The sequence below is a fragment of the Electrona antarctica genome, assembly GCF_951216825.1.
Source record: "Electrona antarctica genome assembly, chromosome: 23".
NCBI classification, from domain to species: Eukaryota; Metazoa; Chordata; class Actinopteri; order Myctophiformes; family Myctophidae; genus Electrona; species Electrona antarctica.
The window spans coordinates 20,658,135-20,685,801 of record NC_136804.1 but is presented as its reverse complement, the minus strand read 5'-3'; the positions used below and the strand labels follow the sequence as shown (position 1 = coordinate 20,685,801).

The 27,667-nt window shown below is 44.6% G+C and overlaps 1 protein-coding gene across 1 annotated transcript; it reads right to left on the bottom strand.

The window, feature by feature from the left end:
• Positions 1 to 26,869, bottom strand: brd1a (bromodomain containing 1a). Its single transcript, XM_079494559.1, has 14 exons — positions 26,399 to 26,869; positions 22,612 to 24,004; positions 21,409 to 21,565; positions 19,817 to 19,957; positions 17,832 to 17,960; positions 16,186 to 16,498; positions 9,703 to 10,035; positions 8,478 to 8,995; positions 8,013 to 8,193; positions 6,269 to 6,425; positions 4,898 to 5,031; positions 4,281 to 4,390; positions 3,664 to 3,818; positions 1 to 3,219 (listed from the first exon to the last, which is right to left on the bottom strand). Exons 2-14 carry the CDS (start codon positions 23,982 to 23,984, stop codon positions 3,036 to 3,038), a joined length of 3,885 nt encoding a protein of 1,294 aa, XP_079350685.1. The 5' UTR covers positions 23,985 to 24,004; positions 26,399 to 26,869; the 3' UTR covers positions 1 to 3,035.
• Between the last annotated feature and the right edge of the window lie 798 nt (positions 26,870 to 27,667).

The following is a 27,667-nucleotide window of genomic DNA, read 5'->3' as shown; positions in this document are numbered from 1 at the left end:
TACTTTCATATTATAATTTTTTTGTTTTATTTTCTGCTTTAGTACAAAAGAAACAGTCCCAGCAATAGTTCTGCAATATGACAAAAAAAGGAAAAAAAATCTACTACAATTAAATATAAAATGAAATATACCAAAACCATTCAATGCTACCCAGAAAATAAAAGTCTACTATAAAAATGAATGTCATGAAGTCTACAGGTAAACTGTATGAAATGAAAGGTTATTTAAAAAGGCAATCATTAGAATCCATCTCAAAATGTGCCACATTTACCACAATCAATACTCACATCTTTCTGTGAATATAAAGTAATGCAAAATACTTTACAATAAGTTAACACAGGCACATTTCCCAAGAACTGTAGCCACACGCTCAAGTTAACAGTCAAATAATGTTAGAAAATAAACGTTTACATGATTTTTTTCTTGTCTTTGCAATAGATTTGCACGTCACACAAATGTATCCGTAAAACATATCAAATCAAATAAAAATCTGGGCAGCAACATTTATTTTGGTTTTCTTTAGAGGAACACTTTTTTGTTTTCCACATTAAACTTCCGGTATGAGCAATCGAGACTTACATATAGATTTAATATTATAAATATGTGAACAAAAATATACTAAAACTATCCCCCATCGCCCCTCCCACCCAAGTAAAAAACAAACAAACAAAATAAGATCAATGCCAAATGGAACTTCAATAACTTATTATAAAACAATAGAAACTTTTGAAGGGAATACTTTCATACTTTCAGAAACATGTTTTAGCCCTATTCGTTCACGCTAAGGCTTCTATGAGCTGTTTTGTTTTTTATATTCTTAAATCAAACAGCATCACACCTTTAGTGCTGCTAACAAATCAAAGTATAAATACTAAGAAAAGTCTTGTACAGTACCCTTTTTTCTCGTCAAAACTACAAAATAAGTTAGTGTCAGGCAATTATACAGATTATTTACAACGGTCATTTAAATATAAACAAAAGGTCCTCTTTTATGTGGATTTGACTTGAGTGAATGTTTGTTACCTGGCAAGAAAATAAGCTTTGGCTACAGTATGCTGATCTGACCACTCACAGAAACACACTCAAAAGCAGGGTGAGAAATTAACTATTTTGTTTTGTTTCTCACGGTGCTCATTTTCAGCTTTGCATGATTCATAGAAGAGAAGAAAATTGAGACTTGTGTGAAGTGAGCGGTGCCTTTCATCACAATGATGACGTCCGATGATGTCATCATAATATCCAATCATATGAGCACATTCCGTGCTCAAATGGACAGACAGACATACAAACAAAGCCGTGCATTTGAGCGGCTGCCCCGCTCAAAAAAAAACAACCACTATAAAATGATGAAACTTTCTCCTCAGTGGTTTGTCCAATTGATATGAACTTGCACATTGATTGAATACTTCATTATCAGGTTTGTTAAAAGTACAGTCAAAGGTTATGTTAAAAGGACAACACAAAACGCCGTGGCTTGTTGACATTGTGGTCCACGAGATTGTTTTGTGTTGGCCGGGAACAAACCCAGGTCAACTGCTTGGAAGGCTGCTATGCGAACCACTATACCACCAACGCAGGGAGCGAGGCAATGAGGAAGCCAATTTCCCCAAATCTAAGCTGTTTATCATTATGTTTTATAACTCTCACTCAATTAATTCTCCTCAGTGGGTTGGTATCTTCAAATGTATTTGAAGCAGATTTTATTTTTTACTAGCACTACTGCCACGGGCTATGGGACCAAAGTCTCAAATCTGCACATAGTTTGGATGCATCCATCCTGGGTATCCTTATACTTTATGTAGCACCTGAGTTCAGCCTCCCCGACAGTGACGAAGTTAAAGCAAAATATGTCGCCTCTAACGCAAGGAATTCTGCAGTGTAGGACAGACCTGGTCGTTGGTGACCTACCACAGTGGCTGGTCTTGTAGGTGGACAGCAGCGTGGCTGTGTAAATAAACCTGTCAAAAACATAGCCACATTGGTGCTGCAACCTTCAATGTTAATTTCCCACCCTGCTCCAAAGCTTTGAACATCGCAGTTTCGGTATTTTGCATAAAATTGCAGTTTTTTAGTTTTAGTCGTATTTAAGTCATCTGAAATGTGTCACCTTTAGTCTAGTTTTAGTGGAATAAATACCATATGATTTTAGTAGACTGAATCTACAGTTGATTTTGTCGAAATAAATGGCCTCAATGGCGTCACAACAATGACTGATCTTACACTTGGGTGCATGCTGAAAATAGACGATCTACAAGCTTGCTGCGACCCGTTGAGAGACCCAAGCTGCACTTACAAAGTACAACCGAACACACATAATGGATACGCAGCGGAGTGTGTTGAAATGACGTGGAGGCGGTGCGTGAAGGCGCGAGGGGATCGGCAGAGTGGTTTAGGAAGGAACACAGCGGTGTTCAGCACCGCTGTGAAGACACATGGCAGGCAGCAGTCTCTCGGCACACAGTCAGGAGATAGAAGGACAGACTGGAACATTCGTTTTAAGCAGCAAACCGGGTCAATGTCCGGCCAGTTTAGAGAGGAGTGTATGTAAGGGAACGGACACCAGGGGGAGGACCGCCATGACGGCTGTCCAGTAAACACGTGTTTAGAGGCCTCTGCGGAGACAGTCAGAAGAGTAAGGTAGCTGATATCAGAGAGGTACAGGTCAGGCCTGAGAGCAAAAACGGTTGAGGAGTAAGACGCGCACGTGTGTGTGTTTGTGTGTTTGTGTGTATTACTATACTTGTGAGGGCCAAATGTTTTATGGTTAAAGAGTTAGGCTTACAGTTAAGAATAGAATCATGTTAGGGTTAGGCATATAGAGTTTGGGTTTAGGGGTCTGGGCTGATTCCTGCTTTAAATTTAGGTGCGGCTGTGTCGCGAACCAAATATAACAGATCTACAAGCTCACAACACATCGCAGCGCTGGATGTGTTGCGAGCTTGCAGCCTTAAGAAAAACGTTATAATGGCATTCATAAAATCGCCACCCTAAAATATATGTCCTCACAAGTAAAGTAAAACAAACGTGTGCGTCTTTCAGTCCACATCACTCAGGTCGCTGATAGGCTCGTCCTGCACTATGCTCAGGTGGTTCATGGCGCGGTTGAAGGCTATCTGGACGGCCTTGCGGATGCTTGATGTGCGTCCCTCCATCATCTTGATCTTGTCTATGGTCTTGTCCATCCCCAGAGGAACCATCTTGGATCTAGGTAGCCATTGCCTGCGAGGAGGGGGACAGCGTCCATAAAACAAGAGCAAATGGCATGCGTCATACGTGTGACTGGGATACCAAAGACTATAAAAATGGGACCCAATGCCTCTCTGCTTGGCACTCAGCATCAGGGTTGGATTGGGGGTAAGTCCCTGTGACATACTAGTGTCATGTCCAGGGGCTGTACTTGTACATCAAGCTGCCTCACACTATAGGAACTCATGGCTCTGCAAGGCTTACTTACTAGAAAAAGAGGTTGTGTCTTAACAGTGGGATTTCTCAGTGGAGTGCTAAACCCAAAATCCACACCAAAAACCCTCAAAAGATCGCACACCCCAAACCTCAAGTCATTAGAGGACTAAGTACTCGCATTACCACTTTTCTGTTATTGGCACACACCAATAAAACGTAACGCTTAAGTGCGTCAGCCCTTGCCTTTTACATGGCACTCACCAGCTGCGTTTGTTGTCGAAGAAGAGGACAAGGTAGAGCTTCTCTTCCTCCTTGATCTGCATTCTCTCGCCGACGCGAAGCACGTCCATGGGAGGCATGGGGATGGACACCCCGTTGTGCTGACAGCCCACCCGGGGCATGTGGGGGTCTATGATCTGTGCAGGGGGGTTGGGTTGGGTTATTCCACACTTCCAACATTTCTCTTCATGTCGCACTGTGGGCTTGTAATGTAGCCGTGTGTGTGTGTGTGTGTGTGTGTGTGTGTAGCTGATTGGCTGAACACAGAATGTGATGTATGATGATATGATGATGATGTAGTTACTATATTCAGACAATGCATTCAGTCTGTCCATAGGGTTTTACCTTGAATTGTAAGATGGTTTATAATGAAAGGCTGCCACCTACTGGAGAAGCTAGTTAAATGTTTTCAAAAGTTTAATGCCAGTAAGTACCAACAGAAGACACGTGTTTAGGATTTTAGGAGTATGACAACAACCACATGTCTTTTGCGTCAACCGTCTTCTTTGCATGTACATAGAACTGAAGCCAGCTAGTATTTACAGTTGGATGACATTCATGTAACACACTCCCTGATTAGCACACAGTCACACACTCACCAATGCAGGGTAGGAGGGGTATCCACTACATTTGGCCCAAACAAGCTTTAGGGGCTCCAGTGCAATCGTTGCAGCACTAGCGGGCATCCAGATGTTGCTGTTGCCCACCTCTATAGAAGCAGAGACAACAGCAGAAGAACGTTAGCATTGAGCACACGCAGAAATCACCATCAAAATGTAAACGCACTCATGATCCTAAGGCCTGGTAAATTACAGCTCCTGACTAATAGGCTCTCAAAATGCTGCAAAAAGACCAAAGTGCAATACGAACAAACTCTCCTGGTGATGCACTGTACATTTTACAGTTTAACCCATTTAGACCTGAGGACGCATCTGTGTCATATTATAGCTTTTAACCCATTTTGGGCGGGGACCCCTTTTGGTGTTTTAACTAAACATTATGTTATACTTTAGCTATTGAAAAATAGCAGATCTACAAGCTCATAGCGCGCCACCGAGTGGCGCGCTATGAACTTGTAGGTCTGCTATTTTTGGAAAATCGTAAAAATGCGGCACAAATCTTTGAATATATATTCTTTCAGAGCGAACGTTTTTTTTATTTCGACGTCAGGCCTGAATGGGTTAAAATACACCATCGTCTGGTACTCCAAACTCACCGGCGGCGATCCGAGCGGCTTTCGCAAAGTTCCCGTTTTCGATGCAAGCGATGAGTTCGCTTTTGTCATCCACAGTGCTCCTCCGGACCAGCGCGGGTTTCCCCTTCCCGCATTTTGGAAGACTAAGGGTGGTGCTGGGAGAAAAATATAACGAACAAACAAAAATAAAAGTGGGACATCTTTTACAATTATTTTTACGGAATACAAATGTACTGCCTTGCCCATGTACAATATACTGTAAATGTTTAAATCTTCATTGATTACCTACACATTTACAATTATTAAAGTAGTTGTTTCTAATCTGTATTCTGTACCAACTACCTGCTGTTCACAGCAGTTCAGGGTTCTACTATTAACCAACACTGTATTCATTGGATATACACTTTCAGAATATCCATACTTGCAAAGAGAGTCCTAAGATCAGTTCCTGTCAGAAAGTGACTTTGTTGTGCTTACCGGTATGAATTGAGCTTTACTGTCACTATCAAATAGAAACAGGAACCTTTAAACATCACACACACCACTGAAAATACTCAGCACTTTTCACATCAACTTTAAGAACGCCTAGTTCAGCTGCTGGAAGCTTGCAGATCCGTGCGACACCATCGTGAGATGGAGTATAAATTACACGTTAGTGAAGGTGTGTCCTGCTGTGTCGTCAGTCACATCATAGACATAAATAGAGCACCTAGCACTTAGTCAGGCGTAATAAACGCATCCTACCTGGGTCTGATTTCCCATAGACATGTTTAGTATCGCATCATAAGAATTGTGTTCCAAAAACAAACAAATGATGCCGGCGGTTTGACTTGTATGGATATGAAAAATCAACAGATGTGACTCTGCCAAATATTCGCCCGAAATACACTTTATCAAATGTGCGTGACTGACTAACGTAAACGATACAGAGCCACCTCCAGGGACAATTTGTTTATTTTTTTACCACAATTCTTATATGAGACGATTCTAAGATGACCCAATGTTATTCTCCATAGAGAAATTACATGGGGATGAACGAGTGACGTCAGGACTTCGGTACTCCATATGTCGCGGCATTGACAACTCAGTCCGTCTATCATACATGCATAACCCATTTTGGGCGGGAACCCCTTTTGGCGTTTTAAAGCATTATGTTATACTTTAGCTATTGAAAAATAGCAGATCTACAAGCTCATAGCGCGGCACTCGGTGCCGCGCTATGAGCTTGTAGATCTGCTATTTTTGAAAAATCGTGAAAATGTGCCTCAAATCTGATACAGAAATATAAGGTTTTTCAGAAAACTGTCAGGATTTTGAAGACATTTTTTAAATTTCGACGTCAGGCCTAAATGGGATAATATAGCGAGCGGCCACATCTATGGTCAGTCCTACCTGGTGCTGCCTGGCAGGCTGCTGCCGGACGAGATGGAAGACTCTGACGCACAGCGTCTCCTCGGCTCCAGGGGTCTACTGCCCTGCAGCTCCTTGTGCTCCTCCTCCTCCTCCTCCTCCTCCTCCTCCTCTTCCTCCAGGAAGCCATTAGACAGGCCTGAAGACGAGACGAGGCAGCGGGAGTCAAGACCCCAAAGTAACGCACATGCAGTGGGAAACCAACAGTTCAAGTAACACAATACTGCCCAGCCTTCTAGGCCAGAGGGTGGCGCCACTGCCAGCAAAATCTGCAAAATAACCATAGAAAACGGGTCACTTCCGCCCGCGCCGGAAGTGATGTAGTGTGTCGTTTCTGTAGGGTAAGCCTAGGGAACGGACGGACCAGCAGCGATGAAGATCATAGCTTGGATTAACGTTTTAATTGGCTATAAACAATAAACATGGCATTTTATGCCATTCTGAGCATAAATAAGACTAATAACCCAGTGCGCATGCACATGTACCGCGGACTATCATGTACGCCGTTTCTACAATGAGAGGCCTATGGATGCTAGCTGTGGAAGCTAACCGAGGCAAAAAAAGAAGAAAAAAAAAAAGTAAATAAATATTTGCGAATCGAATCGAATGCACCACAAAAACACAGATTGGGATAATTTCTAAACTACATCATGTAATACTGGTCTTGTGCAAATAGGGCTCAATGCTCTGCTAACCCATTAAAACCGGGAAAGCATTGGAGTGATTTTACATTTTAGCATTTCCCATTCATGCCTGAGGAAGGTCGAAAGACCGAAACGTTGCATATTGTGGACATTAAATAAAAAGCTCTTGAAGTGGCAGTGTGCAGGTCTCCCTCCTTCTCCTAAGCATTTCCCATTCAAAAATATCAGATATACAAGGTCACAACGCCGCATGAAGTGGCGCGCCGTGACCTTGTATATCTGTACATCTGCTATTTTTGAAAATGTTTGAAAAATCTTGAAAGTATTTGGAAAATGTTGAATAATTTTGAATTACAAAAACGTCGGAGAACTACCGATTTAGAAGGCACTTGTAGAATCGGTGCTATTGTGTCGTGCATTGTGTGTCTGGTCGACATGTGACCGTGTGTCTGGTCGACATGTGACCGTGTGTCTGGTCGACATGTGACCGTGTGTCTGGTCGACATGTGACCGTGTGTCTGGTCGACATGTGACCGTGTGTCTGGTCGACATGTGACCGTGTGTCTGGTCAACATGTGACTCAACATGTGACCGTGTGTCTGGTCGACATGTGACCGTGTGTCTGGTCGACATGTGACCGTGTGTCTGGTCGACATGTGACCGTGTGTCTGGTCGACATGTGACCGTGTGTCTGGTCAACATGTGACCGTGTGCCTGGTCAACATGTGACCGTGTGTTCTGGTCAACATGTGACCGTGTGTTCTGGTCAACATGTGACCGTGTGTCTGGTCAACATGTGACCGTGTGTCTGGTCAACATGTGTCTGGTCAACATGTGACCGTGTGTCTGGTCAACATGTGACCGTGTGTCTGGTCGACATGTGACCGTGTGTCTGGTCAACATGTGACCGTGTGTCTGGTCAACATGTGACCGTGTGTCTGGTCAACATGTGACCGTGTGTCTGGTCAACATGTGACCGTGTGTCCTGGTCAACATGTGACCGTGTGTTCTGGTCAACATGTGACCGTGTGTCTGGTCAACATGTGACCGTGTGTCTGGTCAACATGTGACCGTTTGCTCACCCGTGTCAAGACGTTTCACCGGGGTCTCCCCCTCTGCGGCGCCCTCCGTCTCTGCTCCGCCCCCCTTGCCGTCTCCTCCGCGTCTCCTCTTGCGGCCGTGGAGCAGGTTCTCCAGTCGCGGTATGACCACGGACAGGAAGGTCTTGGAGCCCAGCGTGTCCTCCTCCTCCTCTTTGTATGGCTGTCAATATCACACATTTAAGTTGACGATCAATTGTCACGCAAGTAATTGCGATTAGCGATTAAATTGTGTTTTTGGTGATGGAAATTGCAACATTGTGAACAGAAATGACATTTTGTTTGGCTTTTAGGCTTCGAAAATAAAGAAGTGCACAGGGCAGATATGACAAATAGCTGAAATATACCAAGAAAATACTGTCATTTTTATAAATTGTATACTTAAAATAGCGGAAATAGCAGATCTACATGTTTTCAACGCGGATGTGACAATTGTGACAAGCTTACCTCTTTGGCCCCTTTCCCACCGGTGCCACCTCCGTCCGGCCCCTCGCCGCCTCCTCCACCCGTGCTCCCCCCTCCCCCTCCGTCCCCCCGGCAGCCTTTTCGGGCGGCGTGAGGGATGGGAGCGGCGGCGGCCGGCGCCCTGCGCTTGCGGAAGAGCACGGCGGTCCGCCGGCTGACCGTGGCGGCGGGCTCGGCCAGCGTGGAAGTGGCGACCACGCTCACGTCGCCCTTCAGCAAGGCATTCTTGGCGTTGGAGTGAGAGTGACCGTTGAGGCGTGGTGGCTGGAGAGGAGGGGTGGGGGGAGAGGGAAGCGCAGGAGGAGGAGGAGAGGAGAAGATTTTGTTTGGCGTCTTCCCCTTCCCTCCGTCAAACTTGACCCGTTTGTCGGGGGTCTTGCGGTGGCAGTCGGAGGCTGAGTCGATGGGCTTGAGCGTGGGCGGTTCAGGGTCTCCGTCTGGGTGGATGAGGGGAGGTATGGAGTCTGACGGCTCCAGCTTGGGGGGCATAGATTTGTCCCCTGTGGGGTGGAACAGACAGACCATTAAAGACCTTTAAACCATTAAACTAGAAACACTATGACAACGTGGCTTTATTAGTCTGGGATCCAGCCTGCTTGCTACGTTCAGCGTTCTTTTTTTCCACTTCGGAAATGTCCGGAAATCCTTTCTCCCAAACCGGAGAAAACAACTTGTGGCTTCTGAAGTACTGATTGGTCTGTGGAGAGGACCAGTGTTATCCAATGTAAAACTCCAGTCACTTCCTGAATGATAGCACTGACGAAGGTCCTAGGACCGAAACGTTTGCTTTTTAATTGCACTTTGAGCACAGAGCACTTTATGAGCATGATAAAATAAAGAAAAAATATTTTTCCAAGTCTCAGTTTAAGGAGTTTTACTTCTATTTTCTATACGGTGAGCGAGTCTTTTCCTGTCAAAGTTTGCCTACGTAATGGAAATACGGGTCAAATAGGAGTCTGGCCAGACTGAGTAGCAAAGTGAGAAAAAGACGAACGTAGCGAATCAGGCTAGATTCCAGACAATGGGTTTATGTCTCCACCAACCAGTTGTGGTTTACAGTTGAGATATGGAAATGAATTGATTCCAAGACAATTGCAATGTGGACATGGATGATCCTGCATTGATATTACATAATGGATAATTAATACATGTTTATATATACTTATATATACAACAGAAGTGGAACATTTTCAGTTTTGATACAGACCTTCATCGTCTGGGCTGTGTCCGTTGGTCTTTGTGCTCTCCTCATTGGCTGACACTGGAGCCCGGCGGGAAGAAACCGAAAGAGAGGCGGAAGAGGTGGAGTTGGAGTGGGATTTATGGTGGTTATGGTGGTTGCGGTGGTGGGAGGGCAGGACTCGCTTTAGGCTCATCTCATTGCGGACGTCGTTGATGGTCTTCTTGAGCAGCTTGAGACGCTTGCTGCGCGACGGGCTGGACTTCATGGAGCAGGTCAGGTCAAACTTTTCCAGCAGATGATGCAGCTGCTTGTCTAGGGACAGATGCTGCCGGTTGGCTGGCTTCAGAAGACGGTCCACTGGGGGGGTTAACAGAGGAAGGGGCATTGGATTAGGGCTGGTCGATTAACTGAGAATATATCCGAAAACCAATAATAAGATCAAAATATAGCTGCAAGCAGCGATAAAGCGGGACCAAGATAGAAGAAGAACAATGCGCAATAAGAACAACACGCACAAATGAGACCGACGAGCTGAGTTGTCGGTACCGGGATTTGAACTCACAACCTTGTGGACCGAAGGCGGGAGCTCTACTGACTGACCTACACAGAGATAATCAGTGACTATATTGTAAACAGTAAAACCATTCAGTGATTTGGTAACAAGAAGGTGTGTCCTCATTTTAGGCATGTCTTTATCCATTACTACAGTCTGTTTTCACGTACAAACTTCTCTTTGTACGCTTTCAGTGCAATTTGGCATGACGCTCTACTATACTGTAAAGTGACATAAGCATATGACGCTGCATGTGTGTATTAGAGGCAGAAGAAGAATTTTCACAAACCAGCAATTTTCATTGGCTCATAAAAACTTAATATTTTCACTTAAACGAAATGTGCTACGATTTTTTGTCCTTATACGTCCAAAGTTCACGTGTAGAAGTTTACGTGCATTTTCATCAAAGATCCTGGGAAGAGATGCATTTTAACTGTTTCTCATATAATTCAAAATAGCGGGTGATTTAAAGGTCACAGGTAAAAAGTCAGCATATGCACGTTGTTCGGCATGAGGAGACGCATATGTGTATCGAATTAAATTGCAGACGGTCAAACGGTTCATGAGATATGCACGTTCAAAGTTTGTATTTTCAATTGAGTGCTATAGCGCCACCCTTTGGCCAATGGTCATGGGCTTTGCATAGTCATCGTTTAGCATGGCCCTCTACCAGAATCCCGCGTTTCGCGAAAACCGACTGCACGGTTCAGCCAGAGCTGCTATTTTTGTTGTTGTCTATTTCTTTTTGAGGTGTATAAGAAATAGATTAATATAGCTGCAAGCAGCGATAAAGCGGGACCAAGATAGAAGAAGAACAATCAATGCGCAATGAGAACAACATGCACAAATGAGACTGACGAGCTGAGTTGTCGGTACCGGGATTTGAACTCGCAACCTTGTGGACCGAAGGCGGGAGCTCTACTGACTGACCTACACAGAGACAATCAGTGACTATATTGTAAACAGTAAAACCATTCAGTGATTTGGTAAAAAGAAGGTGTGTCCTCATTTTGGACATGTCTTAATCCATTACTACAGTGTGTTTTCACGTACAAACTTCTCTTTGTACGCTTTCAGTGCAATTTTGCATGACCCTCTACTATACTGTAAAGTGACATAAGCATATGACGCTGCATGTGTGTATTAGAGGCAGAAGAAGAATTTTCACAAACCAGCAATTTTCATTGGCTCATAAAAACTTCATATTTTCACTTAAACGAAATGTGCTACGATTTTTTGTCCGTATAGGTCCAATGTTCACGTGTAGAAGTTTTCGTGCATTTTGATCAAAGATCCTGGGATGAGATACATTTTAACTGTTTTTCATATAATTCAAAATTACATGTGATTTAAAGGTCAGATGTCAACAGTCAGCATACGCAAGTTGTTCGGCATTAGGAGACGCATATGTCTATCGAAGTTAAATTGCCGATGGTCAAACGGTTCATGAGCTAAGCGCGTTCAAAGTTTGCATTTTCAATTGAGTGCTATAGCGCCACCCTTTGGCCAATGGTCATGGCCTTTGCATAGTCATCGTTTGGCATGGCCCTCTACCAGAATCCCGCGTTTCGCGAAAACCGACTGCACGGTTCAGCCAGAGCTGCTATTTTTGTTGTTGTCTATTTCTTTTTGAGGTGTATAAGAAATAGATTAATATAGCTGCAAGCAGCGATAAAGCGGGACCAAGATAGAAGAAGAACAATGCGCAATAAGAACAACACGCACAAATGAGACCGACGAGCTGAGTTGTCGGTACCGGGATTTGAACTCGCAACCTTGTGGACCGAAGGCGGGAGCTCTACTGACTGACCTACACAGAGACAATCAGTGACTATATTGTAAACAGTAAAACCATTTAGTGATTTGGTAACAAGAAGGTGTGTCCTCATTTTAGGCATGTCTTGTGTGTGTGTGTGTGTGTGCGTGCGTGCGTGCGTGCGTGCGTGCGTGCGTGCGTGCGTGCGTGCGTGCGTGCGTGCGTGCGTGCGTGCCGGCCTGCCTGCCTGCCTGCCCCTGCCTGCCCCTGCCTGCCTGCGTGCGTGCGTGCGTGCGTGCGTGCGTGCGTGCGTGCGTGCGTGCGTGGCTGCATGCGTGCGTGGCTGCATGCGTGTGTGTGTTAGGCAGACAATCGTTCATAACCATGGATTTGGATTGAAGATCATCTCTTTAGTTTTTGTGGTGTTTAACATAAGGTGGCTATTATAACACCAGTCTTTAAAGTTATTGATCTCACTGATATAGCCCACAGGGCGTTCAACAATATGTACAAATAAGACTGACAAGCTGAGTTGTCAGTAGCTGGATTTGAACACACAACCTTGCGGTCCAAGGGCAAGAGCTCGACTGACTGAGCTACATGGAGACAATCAGTTACTCCATTGTTAACAGGAAAATCATTCAGTGTTTGTTCAGCATAAGTACTCAAACTTTAGTGTGTGTGTGTGTGTGTGTGTGCGTGCGCGCGCAATTTTCATTGGCTCATAAAAACTTCATTTTTTCACTTAGAAAAAATGTGCTACGATTATTTGTCCGTATATGTCCAAAGTTCACGTGTAGAAGTTTTCGTGCATTTTGAGCAAAGATTCTGGGAGGAGTTACATTTGAACTGTTTTTCATATAATTCAAAATGGCGGGTGATCTAAAGGTCAGAGGTCAAAAGTCAGAACACAAGAGTTGTTCGGCATGAGGTGACACATATGTGTATCAAAGTGTCATAGCTAACGGTCAAACGGTTCATGAGATATGCACGTTCAAAGTTTGCAAGTTTTGCACGTTTTGCATCAATTGAGTGCTATAGCGCCACCATTTGGCCAATCGTCATGGGCTTCGCATAGTCACCGTTTGGCATGGTCCTCTATCATGTTGACAAGTTTTGCGCAAACCGACTGCACGGTTCAGTCAGAACAGCTATTTTTGGCAGAAGGAGAATAAAATAAAGTACTGATCATATAATTCAAAATGGCGGGTGATCTAAAGGTCAGAGGTCAAAAGTCAGAACACGAAAGTTGTTCAGCACGAGGATACGCATATGGGTATCAAAGTGTCATTGCCAACGGTCAAACGGTTCATGAGCTATGCACGTTCAAAGTTAGCATTTTCAATTGAGCGCTATAGCGCCACCATTTGGCCAATCGTCTTGGGCGTCGCATATTCACCGTTTGGCATGGCCCTCTACCAGATTACCGCGTTTCGCGAAAACCGACTGCACCATTCAGTCAGAACAGCTATTTTTGGCGGAAGGAGAAGAAGAAGAAGAAGGAGAAGAAGAAGGAGAAAAATAAACACAAAAACAAAGAGTGACCAAAGTCACTGCGTGACTTCTTGGTCCCTAAATATAGCTGCAAGCAGCGATAAAGCGGGACCAAGATAGAAGAAGAACAATGCGCAATAAGAACAACATGCACAAATGAGACTGACGAGCCGAGTTGTCGGTACCGGGATTTGAACTCACAACCTTGTGCACCGAAGGCAGGAGCTCTACTGACTGACCTACACAGAGACAATCAGTGACTATATTGTAAACAGTAAAACCATTCAGTGATTTGGTAACAAGAAGGTGTGTCCTCATTTTGGGCATGTCTTTATCCATTACTACAGTGTGTTTTCACGCACAGTTAAAGTGTGTGTGTGTGTGTGTGTGTGCGTGCGTGCGTGCGTGCGTGCCTGCCTGCCTGCCTGCCTGCCTGCCTGCCTGCCTGCCTGCCTGCCTGCCTGCGTGCGTGCGTGCGTGCGTGCGTGCGTGGCTGCGTGTGTGGCTGCATGCGTGTGTGTGTTAGGCAGACAATCGTTCATAACCATGGATTTGGATTGAAGATCATCTCTTTAGTTTTTGTGGTGTTTAACATAAGGTGGCTATTATCACACCAGTCTTTAAAGTTATTGATCTCACTGATATAGCCCACAGGGCGTTCAACAATATGTACAAATAAGACAAGCTGAGTTGTCAGTAGCTGGATTTGAACACACAACCTTGCGGTCCAAGGGCAAGAGCTCGACTGACTGAGCTACACGGAGACAATCAGTTACTCCATTGTTAACAGGAAAATCATTCAGTGTTAGTTCAGCATAAGTACTCAAACTTTGGTGTGTGTGTGTGTGTGTCTGTGTGCATGCGCGCGCAATTTTCATTGGCTCATAAAAACTTAATTTTTTCACTTAGAAATAATGTGCTACGATTATTTGTCCGTATAGGTCCAAAGTTCACGTGTAGAAGTTTTCGTGCATTTTGAGCAAAGATTCTGGGAGGAGTTACATTTGAACTGTTTTTCATATAATTCAAAATGGCGGGTGATCTAAAGGTCAGAGGTCAAAAGTCAGAACACGAAAGTTGTTCGGCATGAGGAGACGCATATGTGTATCAAAGTGTCAATGCCAACGGTCAAACGGTTCATGAGATATGCACGTTCAAAGTTTGCAAGTTTGCAAGTTTTGCATCAATTGAGTGCTATAGCGCCACCATTTGGCCAATCGTGATGGGCTTCGCATAGTAAAGTGACATAAGCATGTGTGTGTATTAGAGGCAGAAGAATAATTTTCACAAAACAGCAATTTTCATTGGCTCATAAAAACTTCATTTTTTCACTTAACAAAAATGTGCTACGATTATTTGTCCGTATAGGTCCAAAGTTCACGTGTAGAAGTTTTCGTGCATTTTGAGCAAAGATTCTGGGAGGAGTTACATTTGAACTGTTTTTCAAATAATTCAAAATGGCGGGTGATCTAAAGGTCAGAGGTCAAAAGTCAGAACTCGGAAGTTGTTCGGCATGAGGAGACACATATGTGTATCAAAGTGTCATTGCCAACGGTCAAACGGTTCATGAGATATGCACGTTCAAAGTTTGCAAGTTTTGCAAGTTTTGCATCAATTGAGTGCTATAGCGCCACCATTTGGCCAATCATGATGGGCTTCACATAGTCACCGTTTGGCATGGTCCTCTATCATGTTGACAAGTTTTGCGCAAACCGACTGCACGGTTCAGTCAGAACAGCTATTTTTGGCAGAAGGAGAATAAAATAAAGTACTGATCATATAATTCAAAATGGCGGGTGATCTAAAGGTCAGAGGTCAAAAGTCAGAACACGAAAGTTGTTCAGCATGAGGAGACGCATATGGGTATCAAAGTGTCATTGCCAACGGTCAAACGGTTCATGAGCTATGCACGTTCAAAGTTAGCATTTTAAATTGAGCGCTATAGCGCCACCATTTGGCCAATCGTCTTGGGCTTCGCATATTCACCGTTTGGCATGGCCCTCTACCAGATTACAGCGTTTCGCGAAAACCGACTGCACCATTCAGTCAGAACAGCTATTTTTGGTGGAAGGAGAAGAAGGAGAAGAAGGAGAAGAAGAAGAAAAATAAACACAAAAACAAAGAGTGACCAAAGTCACTGCGTGACTTCTTGGTCCCTAATAACTTACTTATAAACGAATACTGAGGCACTACCGACTGTGCCACCAAGAGGTTACATATTTTTTAATAATGGTTAATTAATGTGTAAATTAATAAATTCATATCGAAGTCATATTGCCCAACCATGCTTAGTCTGTTCGCTCTCCGCTCTCACTGAACTGACAGCATGCTTTCCCCATATATTGTGCTGCAGTAATCTCATGGCATGTCAGTGCTATCTACCGATCAGCGCTGAGCTCCAGTCTTTTCAGAGGTATTATACTGTACATAATGAAAACAGACCCGAGTTCCGAGATGATTACGGTGATTATTATGGTAAAACACGGCTCCGGACCCGTACAGGTCTCAGGTACTGTTGGGTATTTTCGGAATCGGGGGACCCGTAAAGAGATCCATTTCCAAGTAATAAAAATTCAATGAAGAAAAAGGACAATTACGTGAAGACAAGACAATATACAATAAGATGTCCACTTCTCCGTGAAGAGCTCCATAACAGATATCCAAACCATGTCTGTCATCGCTGGCTGCAAGACAACCTCCTTACCGTCCTCCCAGGAGAAAGCCGGTTGCGCCTCCACCTTGGGCGCCTCGGGGAGGTGCATGCCGCTCTCCGTGTCAAAGCCGATGCGCTCTGCGTCGCGCCGCGTCTTCCTGAACAGCACCCCGCCCTGGTCGCGGAGCCGCACGGCGGCCCGGTGGAAGTACGTGTCCTTGGAGTTGTACTTCATGCAGTTGCTCACGATGAGGTTGAAGTCGACCTCGAAGCGGTCCAGGCTGCTGTAGACCTGGGCGTCGATGCGCTGCCGCATGGTGGAGAAGTCCATGGGCTGCTTGATGTGGTCCAGGTAGTCAGGAACCTAGTGGGAGACGGACAGAGCGGCAGAGAGGATGTTATTTTACCACTTTAACAACGTGAGGACATGAGGACCAAAACAATGGGAAAACAAGCCCCAAACTTTGTTTGACTTCTATATCCATGTGACGTGGGTACTCACCCCTTTGTGAGACTATTAATAAGTTGTGAGTCTATTCATTCCCATGGAAGAAGTGAATGTGAACACAGATTATCTCTTGCTTCATGGTCACTGAACTAAATGTTGGACTTCTTCACAAGCCACATACTGTATATAGTATGTTCAGAACATTTTGACATTCAAATGTAATTTTTCAGACAGAAAAATCAGGACGGAGTTATCTTTCAGACACTAGACCCAACGGTCTGCATCAGCAACACACTCTGGTGAAACCTAGCAACAGTGATCATAGGACGTTTGCGAGTTCTGACATCAGACTTTACACATAGACGTAGGGTAACCGTGCCCACTTAGGACTCAGGAGACAGAAATATATAGGATTTCGTACTAGTGGCGAGGCATGACAACACATTAGGAGCGTGTTATTGTCGGCATGCAACAAGTATAAATCAGGTTACATACAGTAGTTTAATACGTAACCTTTATGCGCTGCTTGGGATTGGAACCTTTATTGAAAGGATAAACCCATCTCGTTTTCGAGGAGGGTAACTTTCTGCGCCACTCACTTAAAGGAGAATTCCATGCTAGAAGGCTTTCTTGTCTTTATTTGTAGTTGTTACAGCAACCAAAGAGGTCCAGGTGTTATTTTGTGCAAAAGCGCATTATTGGCTATTTCCCCTACCATAAGCCCTCAATGAATTGAATTGCATTGCATTGAATTGAATGAGGCATTGGGGTGTTGTGCTAATTCGCTTATTTCCATCGCTCAAAAATCATTTTTTTATAGATCCTATCTCCATAATGTAAATAGTATCCCAAGTGGCACACTTTACTACTTATTTCGATGGAAATAAGCAAATTAGCAAAAAAGCCCAAACCCCAGTGAGGGCTTATATTAGGGGAAATAGCCACTTTTGCACCTGGACTTCTTTAGTGGGGACGTAACAACTACAAATAAGGTAAGAAAGCCTTCCAGCATGGAATTCTCCTTTAACAAACCTTCCATGCCTGCCATACCACCCATGACCATATTTTAAAACAAAATGCCAGACGCCAGAGGATTAAGTGGCAATAGCCACTTGGTATTGGGCTTATGAGCTTCAGGCAGTACTACTTGTAAACTAGTGGGTGTCCTAGAAGTAACCACAGCAGATATACTGTATGTGCTAGTCATTTTGGGCTATTTTTGACCAATTCTGACGACGGGTAAGCTCACCTCGGTGATGTCGACAGGGTGGGAGAAGATCTTAGCCTGGTCTTTCTCCTGGAGTTGATCCAGTAGAGTCCTGAGAAGAATGTTGAACGGAGACAACTGTACCTCCAGCAGGGTCTGCTGTAGCTTCATCTGACAGACAGACAGACAGAGTGAGAGAGAGAGATTTTACCCAGAAAGTGTTGATTTCGTCAATGACAAAAAATGTTCGACTGCCTTTTTTCACTGACAAAAACGTAATAAAAACTAAATTAAAACTAACCTACTATGACTAAAATAAGACTAAATAGTAAATATACTGACAATTTTGTCAACAGATAAAAACTAGCCTAAAATGTTAAGGAGGGACTGGTAGAGAAGAGATCCAGTAGAACTAAAAGAAAAGTATTTTTATGTTTGGTTGCACTTGGGTGATGCAATCTGAAAATAGCGGATCTACAAGCTCACAACGCGTTGCACTGCAGCCAAGTGTAAAATCTGCCATTACGACGCCATCAAGGCCATCAAAATACATTGTCGACAAACTAAAACATTTCAGGTGACTGAAATATGACTAAAACTAAATACAATGTTACTCAAAAAATAAAACTAAATCAAAATGTGCTGTCAAAATCAACCAGAGTCTCTTCTCAATCTATTCACCAGCAGTTTTCCAATTGTTGAACATTTCATTTTTCTTTCAACTAGTGATAAGACTATTGCATTCTATACTGTGGTCCTAGACTCACTGTACACATCTTGTTCATATTGTACGTAAAATCGTAAATACCATACATGATTATATTATTTTGCACACTGCACTGTGTATGCATAACGGTCATAGTTTATTACACTACTCATTTTTGTATTGATCTCGAAATACATTCTCTGCATTTCACATATCCTGACAATTAGTAGCAGTGTGCTGCCACCGGGGGGCGCTTGGGGAGCAGATTCAGTTTCTTGCTCAAGGACAAAGGCCAAGAATTGTCCCTATTTTGGGCAACTTTTCAACAATAAATTAATTAAAAATATAAAAATAGCACAAATAGCAGATTTACAAGCAGCACAGTATGATGCGTTGTAATTCTGTTATTTTTACTATTTGTCATATTTATATCTAAAGAAATATATAATGACAACTATAATGTGTGTATAAACGTATGCAAACTTATGGATTGTTGTGTGTACTGTGTACTGTTCCAGAACACTCAAGAAAGACATGTACCTGTAGCTGCCAATTTAAGCCTAATTTATACACTTCAAAAAAGGAAAGTTGTGTGACGTGTAGACTGAAAAAAGGTGTAGACACTTTTTTCCAGCCAAAGGTTTTTGCCAAAGTGTTTGCCAAGCAAAAATGAGGTTTCAGGCATTGCAGCGATCAAACCAGAGATCGTTTAGTTATATACATCTCAGTTCTAGCTTGCTGTAATGCATTGGTTCCTAAACGAGAGATTAGACGTTTGGCCGTGACCCAAACTAGTGAAAATAGCAGATCTACAAGACAGTGCACAATGGGCCACTTCTGGCCGAGTTGTGAGCTTGTACTATGGCTATTGGCTATTATTTTTATGTATGGAATTTCTTAGATTTGTTAGTTTGTTTGTTTTAACATTTATAAAAGTATTTTTTGTATTTAAAAAAACTTTTTGAAATGTGTATATATATATATATATATATATATATATATATATATATATATATATAATTCTTTTGTAGGAAAAGGAAAGGGGATTTTTACTCGAGTAAAAATGGGTCCGTGGGCCCAGACAGTTAGCTCACCTAGGCTGCCAAGCCAGCCGGACAGCGTGCCGCGGGTTCGACTCCCGAGCCCGACGGCCTTTGCCACGTGTTACTCCCCATCTCTCTCCCCCTTTCCTGTCTGACTACTGTTCCCCATCAATAAAGGCATAAAAAGCGCCAAAAACAAAGGGTCCGTGACCCACAAATGGGTCCCGACCCACTGTTTGGGAAACAATGCTGTAACATCCTCTTCACTCTCTCCGTACCTCTTCTCTCTTGAGTTTCTCTCGCTTGCGGATGAGCTCCAGCAGCAGTCTGGCTCTCTCCAGGTCGTGGCGGAGACGATGCCACTGTTTCAGCTGTTCCTTCAGAGCCCTGCCCTCCTCCTCGTTCTGCTTGTGGACACCCTGACAGAAGAACAGCCAAGAAGAACCAGAGGGTGTAAGAGTACGAGGCTAGGGGTTGGGGCATCGCAGCTTGAGCATTGGCATGCAGGGGCGGGCTCCTTCGGTGCCTGAGACAAACTAGGAAATCAGTGGGACACTGATTAAGTTTTCTAGGGGGGTGAGTGTGGCCGGGTGGGGTAATGACCCGTAGTGTGGGCGTGTCTCTGGTGTGAACTAAAACTTCAGTGGCACCGGAGGGGAACGAGACCAAACACTTCCGTGACTGAGTAGGCTGCAGCAAGCCGTGTTACTGCAACGAGAGAGAGGGTTGCGAGCAGGGCTTTGATGCCAAAGTGTTCGGGTGAGTAGCCTTAGCCTAAAAGAGAGCTTGCTTCTGTGATCGCTAAGTTTGACATGCAGTATATTTAGTTAACCAAACTGAATCGGTATCCCGTAGGAACGACAGTCTGTTCCGACGAGGAGAGGATGCAGGGAGTTAGCAACTCGCACTGAAAAGGTATTGATGGGTTTATTTGTGTTTTCGAGATGTGTATGATTAATCCAAATGTAACTAAACGGTCATTTAAATGTGGTTGTTTCTAGTGAGGAACATGCTGGTTGAGAACCCACACCTATGTGTTAATTGTGTGTGCTCAGCGGTAACAGTTTGTCTTTGGTGAGTCTCTTAGTTTATATATTGATAGCCCAGCTATATGTATTAATTTTGTATGGTAACAGGCGTTCATGGTGTATATTCATTGTGTTCATTTCCATTTCCTGTACAGATCACGAGTCAGTGGTCACTGCTTTAGCCATACTGAATTAAGCTGTAGGTTTTATTGATAATAGGGAAAGCTAATGTTCTTGTTTGATTTAATCTGTGTCTGTCTCTACTTTTATTGTTAACTTTGATATAAATTGCTCGTAATAAAGTCCATATCTTATATATTGCATTTTCTAATAAAGATTGTATATTTTAATAATAAGTCTGTGGTCCGTCTAGTATGTACCTATAGCCTCCGGTTACAAGTAGAACATAAGTTTTAGATGCAAGTTTTCAGACCCTCACCAAAGAGCACCTTCGCTACACTTTCGAGCACCCAGACCCTTTCTTTTTTTCTGTAGAATATTAACAACATTCAACGTGGCACCCTATTTTGGCCATGTCATTATAGGAGCTTGCATAAAATAGGGCTTGAGAGATTAAGCTGGTAGCAGGTGCTCTCTTTTGAAAGACATAATGCTCTTCCACTTGCACGCACCATTTTGTTCCAGGTTTGTTCGGTGGAATTTACAAAATGTTTCTCGGTTGTACAAATCTAGTGAAAGGAATCAACATTTCCGTTCCTCGCTCATGGAGCACAGAAGCGACAGATAGAAATGATGGACGATATTTGTAGTAACTATATGAGTCAGACTTCAACATGGCTTTAATATCAATATATGTGTGTGTGCGCGCTCGCTGGACTGACCGTCTGTGTGGTCTTCTGGGACTGATTGCTGGTTTGCAGACGTCTGATGAGAGGTAGGCCGTTCCTCGACTGTCTCTTCAGCGACCAGTAGTTCAACACCAGCTCCACAAATGCCTTCTTCTTCTGAATAGACACCTGATTGAGAATGGTGTTCAACCTGGAGGACAAAGATAGACATGAGCAGGAAATCCCATTTTGATTAGTAGAATGGGACAACTTTGAAAAAACGTTTCAAATGTGTTAATGCCTCTGTCAGAATACAACCATTTCTGTCCTAAGTGGAGAGAGAGACTTGCACTTCAATGTGCCGGGAATATATTAGTCTGTAAACTCTTGCCTGCGAGACCTTTTTGCATGACATTGAAATGTCATGCAAGTCGTTATAGTAACACAGTATATTTCACAATATCTCTGTGATGATTCTTTCTAAGTGTGGTTTACTAGACAGTCAGTGGCTGAGGTAGTAGGAACCAGAAGGTCCCCAGTGCAATGCCCCTGCAGGCTCCTCCTGTGTCAGAAGTGTCCTTGAACAAGACACTGAACCCCTAAACTGCTCCTGATGAGCAGGATGGTGCCTTGCATGGTTGCCTCTGCTGTGCACAGCGTGCAGTGGGTGAATGTGATGCACATTACACAATGTAAAGCTCTTTGGATAAAGTTCAGAACAGTGGGTTGCGCACATCCAGTTCATCACTGGTGCTGGACTTCAATTTGTGTGAAAGTTTTAGTACTACAGTGCTTGAAACATAGCAATGTTCTCGAAGAGCAAATTGTACATTGTACAAATATTGTACAATGTACAAGTTCAGCCATTTGAGTCTAGGAATAAGTTGACCACTTGAATTGCCTGGACTCAAATAGCTGAACTTCTCCTTTTACAATGACTTTACTTAGATTTTTAACCAGATTTTAGTTTGGATTCCTAGCATGCTCATTTGACTGAATGTCAACTGTGGCCGAAACGTGGTACCATCTGTAATATTTTCTGTGTTTTAAACACATATTATTTCGAGCTATAAAAATACAAACCATTTTACTAGGCTTCGCTGCCACATGTTATTTGTAGTACTAGTAGTTAATGGGAAAAACATAATTGCCAACAAATTTCACAGTGCATATATATTAAAAAAAGAAGCAACATTAATGTACTAATTGCATGAATCCCACATAATGCACCATATTTCATGTTATCAGTGGTCTCACCTGTGAGGAGGAAAATTAGGCACAGTGGCGGGCACCGCATCCTCCTCAGGCTCCGGCTTGCTCTTCCTCTTCGACCTCCCTCGGTACCCTAACCTCTTGCCGGCCTTCTTACACAGTCCATTTTTAGGCTTGGCGTCATCGTAGATGGCGAGGGGCCTCGGGATGCAGTTGGCGGGCGTGTGCGCACCACAGTACGCCGTCTTCTTCACCGAGAAGGTGGGCTCGCCCGCCTCCGTGACCTCCTTGATGGGCTCCATCTTCATGAAGAGGCCGGCCTTCTGGGCGCAGCTGACATGGAAGGCGGTGTAGCAGTTGGCCTTGTGACACTGTATACAGGCCCCCACGCCACGCTGCTTACAGAGGCAGCAGGTGAGCTTCCAGCGGGCGGCGGGGATGAGGCGGACACCGTCGATGGGCTCGATGAAGGTGGTGTTGGAGAAGCCCACCTCGGGCACCCACAGAGCGCACACCACATGGCCCCAGCGCCCATCGTCCGTCTTCTTGACGGCGCCGCCCTTGTTGGGGCAGAGGATGCAGTCGGCGGGCCGAACAGGCGACTGAAGGCAGTGGCGGCACAGCCACTGGCCCTCAGGGATGTAAGGCACGCCATAGCAATCCTGGTGCACCGCCACGTTGCACATGTCGCAGAACAGGATGGCGTTGCTGTTGTGGCACTCGCCGTCGGCGCAGATGCAGCAGACGGCGTCCTCGTCGATGGGTGTGTGTGGCTCACCGTCGGCGCGGTCCAGGCCCTCCAGGTGCGACTCCTTCTCAAAGCGGTCCACCAGGAACTCGAACACATTGTGGGACACCTGGCTGACGCCCTCACTCCGCCGCTTCTCGTTCACCAGGTCCAGCCAGGCGTAGTCCTCCTCGTCCATGTCGTACTCCGTCTCCTCGTCCAGCTCCTCCTCCGTCTTCTCCTCGTACTTGTAGAAGGCGGACGGCCGCTTGGGGACGGCCGGGAGGTTGTACTCCACGGAGCGGAACTTGGGCTCCGGCAGCTTTGGGGTGGCGGCGCCTTGCGCCGGCACGCCCCTGCAGTCTCCGCTGGCGGCGATGCCCAACGCAGCGTTCCTCCTCTCCCGGCTGTTCTTCAGCCGGACGGACCTCAGCAGGACCTGCTTCTGAGGCTTCTCGGCATTCTCCTTGTTGCTGGTGCACTCCAGCATCTCCTGGGCCATGGGATCATCGTCCGAGATCACGCCCAGCTGGTCGTAGACGCTCACCCGGTGGACGCGCCCATCGATCTCCATCTCCACCATGCGCTTGGCCTCGGCGTACGTCAGGATCTCCTTGTTGGGCGACGGCATGATGGGCGACGGCGACCTCTGGGGTGCCGGGGCCCGGTGATGCCGAGCTTTCTTCTTCATCTTCAAGAGCCGTGGTGTCGCTGTGGAAAGAAATGCGTTCACAGGCAGTGAGAAAAATACTGAATATAAAAATAAATAAATAAACATCCATCCCCTATCAGCTGAGGTGTCACGCTACTCACGTTACAAGTTTTTGTTTACATGGAGACTTCCATCTTTGAAAATGTAAAAGGCTGTTGCTGGTCTTTGAGGCTGTTCCTTACGGGGTCATTCTATGAAAACAGACGGTCTACAACTTGTAGATCTGCCAGTTTTGCCTATTATGGCATGCCCAAAATAGGGACGCCAGGTTGAAACTAACTGGTTAATACAACAACCTTGAACCATGACTCAACAGCTAAATGAGCTACATTCACACACCTCCGAGCCACTTCGAGCCAGCGCAGGCAGGCCATCATAGATATTACGGTGCAGGTTTGCGGACACTAAACACACACACTGCTTGCATAGCTCAAAATTTGTCACAAAACAAACATGTCAGGGGGGTAATTAGAGGGCTGAGAGCTTAACTTGTGTTCAGAAGATAAGAACAGGTTGCCCACGGTGACAACGAGATAAGACCGGCCCGCCACGATGCATGAAGTGCATTCTCCTGTCGAGGTTAACAAAGGAATTACCTTTCTGCATGAGAATTTACGCTTTGGTGTAAATCATCACAATGAACCCGCCATTGCATTTTTTTTCATTGAGTCAGAAAGAACAATAGAACATTGCTCGTTCATCTTATCCTACAAGCTGGCCTCAGCTCACACCAAACATACTTCCTAAACGCAGGCAAGAGTTGCATGCAACTTTTCATTAGTTAATGGAGAAAGTCGTTTTACTTTTAAACATATAATATATGTTTAAAAGTAAAAAAAAAGTTGGACCACAGTTTTTATAATGGTTTTTATAATGGTTACAACTAATTGGACCACAGCAGACATTAATGTCTGCTGTGGTCCAATTAGTTGTAACCATTATAAAAACTTTATTTCAGAAAAGTAGAGCATGCACATCCAGTCTGGTGATCACATGCAGGACAAACAGAAACTCTGCATAAAACAATATGAGAAATGTACACTTGCCACCAGGCAAATGGCTGCTGCCGTTACATTTCTGACAGCAGTTAATAAAGTCTGGCTAGTGTCTATCCAATCAAACACATGCAGATATCCAAAACCATTTAAGTGTCACATAAAAAATTGGGAGATCCGGGCACTCAGGAAACAGCCTTTAGTATACCAACATGTTTCGACCACACTCGGTCTTCACTGACTTGTTTGTCTCCGGTGAGCACCTGACTCTACCATAAAAGTGTTTAATGTTTTAAATAATACATTTTTTTTGTCAGATTCTTACAGCACGCAGGTGGTGAAATGTGTTAAACTTAGAACCCAAGGCCATTTGCAGGCGCTTTGGCAGGGGGCCAAAAAAGGTGTGTTTCCTGTAACTGTAGCTGTCAGCAGCAACTTGGTTAGTAGTATTTTATCAATGGGTTAGTGAGGCATTGAAACGTCACAGGGGGAAGGAGGAGGCCACCCACACGTTAGTAGTACTACTATAGAGTAGTAACTGTTGGTATACTGACTGAGTCATTTGGAGAGGGTGCAGAGTGCAGACTAGAGGCTGTTGTTATAAAACAATTATAACCAGTATGACAGACTGGTGGTGGCCCAGTACCTATAAAGCTTAATTACAAAAAGTACAGACCGACTGTACGCATCACAGAGCGGGCTTTGAAAGCTGCCTTGTATGTCAGTTTTATTTTAATTTAGATAAACAAGTGACACAGTAACATTTTGAGGTAGGCTATTTTTGTTTTTACTTCATTGGAGACAGTGTTTCCAGTTTTCAGTACACTCCACTAGGTACACTAGGAGTCCACAGTACACTCCCTAAATCTCAGAGTAAATGTACTTTTACTCCATTACAATTATATTAAAACTTTAGTTACTGGTTACTTTGACAGATTTTGATTATTACAAAACACACTAACCACTTCTTCAGCCCATTTCTTCTACATTTAGATCGGCTATTTTCAAAAGATATTTTATACATTCTGGACTGGAACTTGTCAAATGGGACTGGACATTATGCATAAAATGAGTACTTTTTCCACCACTGCACCCTGAGTGAGTCAGTGCACTGATAACTGGAGCTTTAACAATAACATTAGCGCAGCGGCTAGTAGCCTCCCCTTCTCCTTCTCCCACGGAGCAAATGGCGTCAAACAAAAACAAATTAAAACAATTCAACCAGCTCGCTTCCTTCCTTCCTTCCTCCCTCCCTTCGTGCATTTTTGGGTTTGTTTGTAGAGCACGCTCCTCCACTCCTCCAGAACCCCCAGAATCAATGCAACAGACAGAGCCGAAAAGTCAGCCAGAAGAACCCAACAGGACTCCTCCGCGATAGACCGAAAAGAAGCGACCGACCTGGGCTGTGGTTCTTCGTGCAGAGCGGCGGGCCCGCGGCGGCAGAGCGGCCTCCTCGGCCTCGGCGGTGGCGCTGGCTCCGTACACCGTGTTCTCATCCAACCAACGGGGCTGCTTTCACGGCTCTTTTCTCTCCACCGCTTCACACAACGAACGAACGGCGGGCCCGGGGAACGAGAAGCGGCCTGATCCAGACTTTCAGTGTTGGCCGTAGGAATGGTGCTCTGCTGCTCTCCTCGCGGGAGGGAGAGCACAGGAGCAGCGAAGAGTCGAGAGCAGCGACAGCTTCTTGTTCTGCTCTCCCCTCCGCCCGACAACAATCGACTCACTGCAGGCTGAAGAGCAGCAGCAGCACAGTGGAGCCACAGAGCTCCAGTAGTAGTGGTGGACGGTGGTGGTTATTGGTTATGTTTGTTCTCACTACTGCTCATCCCCCAACCAACCCAACACAACAATGCGTCCCACCCGACGCAACGTAACGTAACGTAGCCACCAACGTAACGTAACGTATCGCACGACTTGACGTCTAGCCACCAAGCCCCCAGACAGTCAGGAGTCAGGACCGTGTGTGAGGGCTCTAGGGGGGAGGCTCGCTTGGGGCTTTCCATGGGGGTTACGGGTAGCTGCTCTCCTCTGTCGGCTGTGGGGCTGTGTCTGTGGCTTTGTAGCGGGGGTCGCTTGGAAATTAAATAAAAGTAAAAGAAACATAGAACATATGGCCTTATTGTTTTATCACTTCATTTTTGTTTTGCCTCGCAGCCCATCACATCACATTCACATCATCATCAAATTCATCATCATCATCATCATCATAATAACATTAATTATCAACCCCGACCCGGTCCCCCCTATAATATAAAATATACATTACCTCGCGCTCGCGTCACGGGAATTGAGTTCTGCTTGAAATGTACCAGTACCTATATCTATTCTGCATACTGTTAATAATAAATACCATAGGCCTTAAATCAATCAAAACCAGACCTTCCACCTCGAGAACATTAATAAACATCAATAAACATTAATAAACATCGAGAACATTAATAAACGTAGGATATAGGATAGATGTGATAGATTGTGGAACGCACTACCAACAGTCATTAAGACATTATGCGAATCCCTTGACTCCTTCAAAACCGCTCTCAAAGGGCACCTACGGACGGCTGCAATTCGAAACTGAATGGCCCCCGTAAAATCTGAATCCCCCCCAGCCCCCTTTCCCTCTCCCTTTTTACGAATTCCTGTTCTGTTCTTTGTCTATATTGAAGT

Bases quoted from the DNA above. Each gene is read 5' to 3' on its own strand.
- brd1a (XM_079494559.1), bottom strand. From the start codon at position 23,984: ATGAAGAAGAAAGCTCGGCATCACCGGGCCCCGGCACCCCAGAGGTCG. The intron at 19,958-21,408 runs GTCAGTCCAGCG...TTCTTCTGTCAG, and splicing joins CCCAGAAGACCACACAGACG to GGTGTCCACAAGCAGAACGA. The intron at 10,036-16,185 runs GTAAGGAGGTTG...TAACCCCCCCAG, and splicing joins GGCTTTCTCCTGGGAGGACG to TGGACCGTCTTCTGAAGCCA.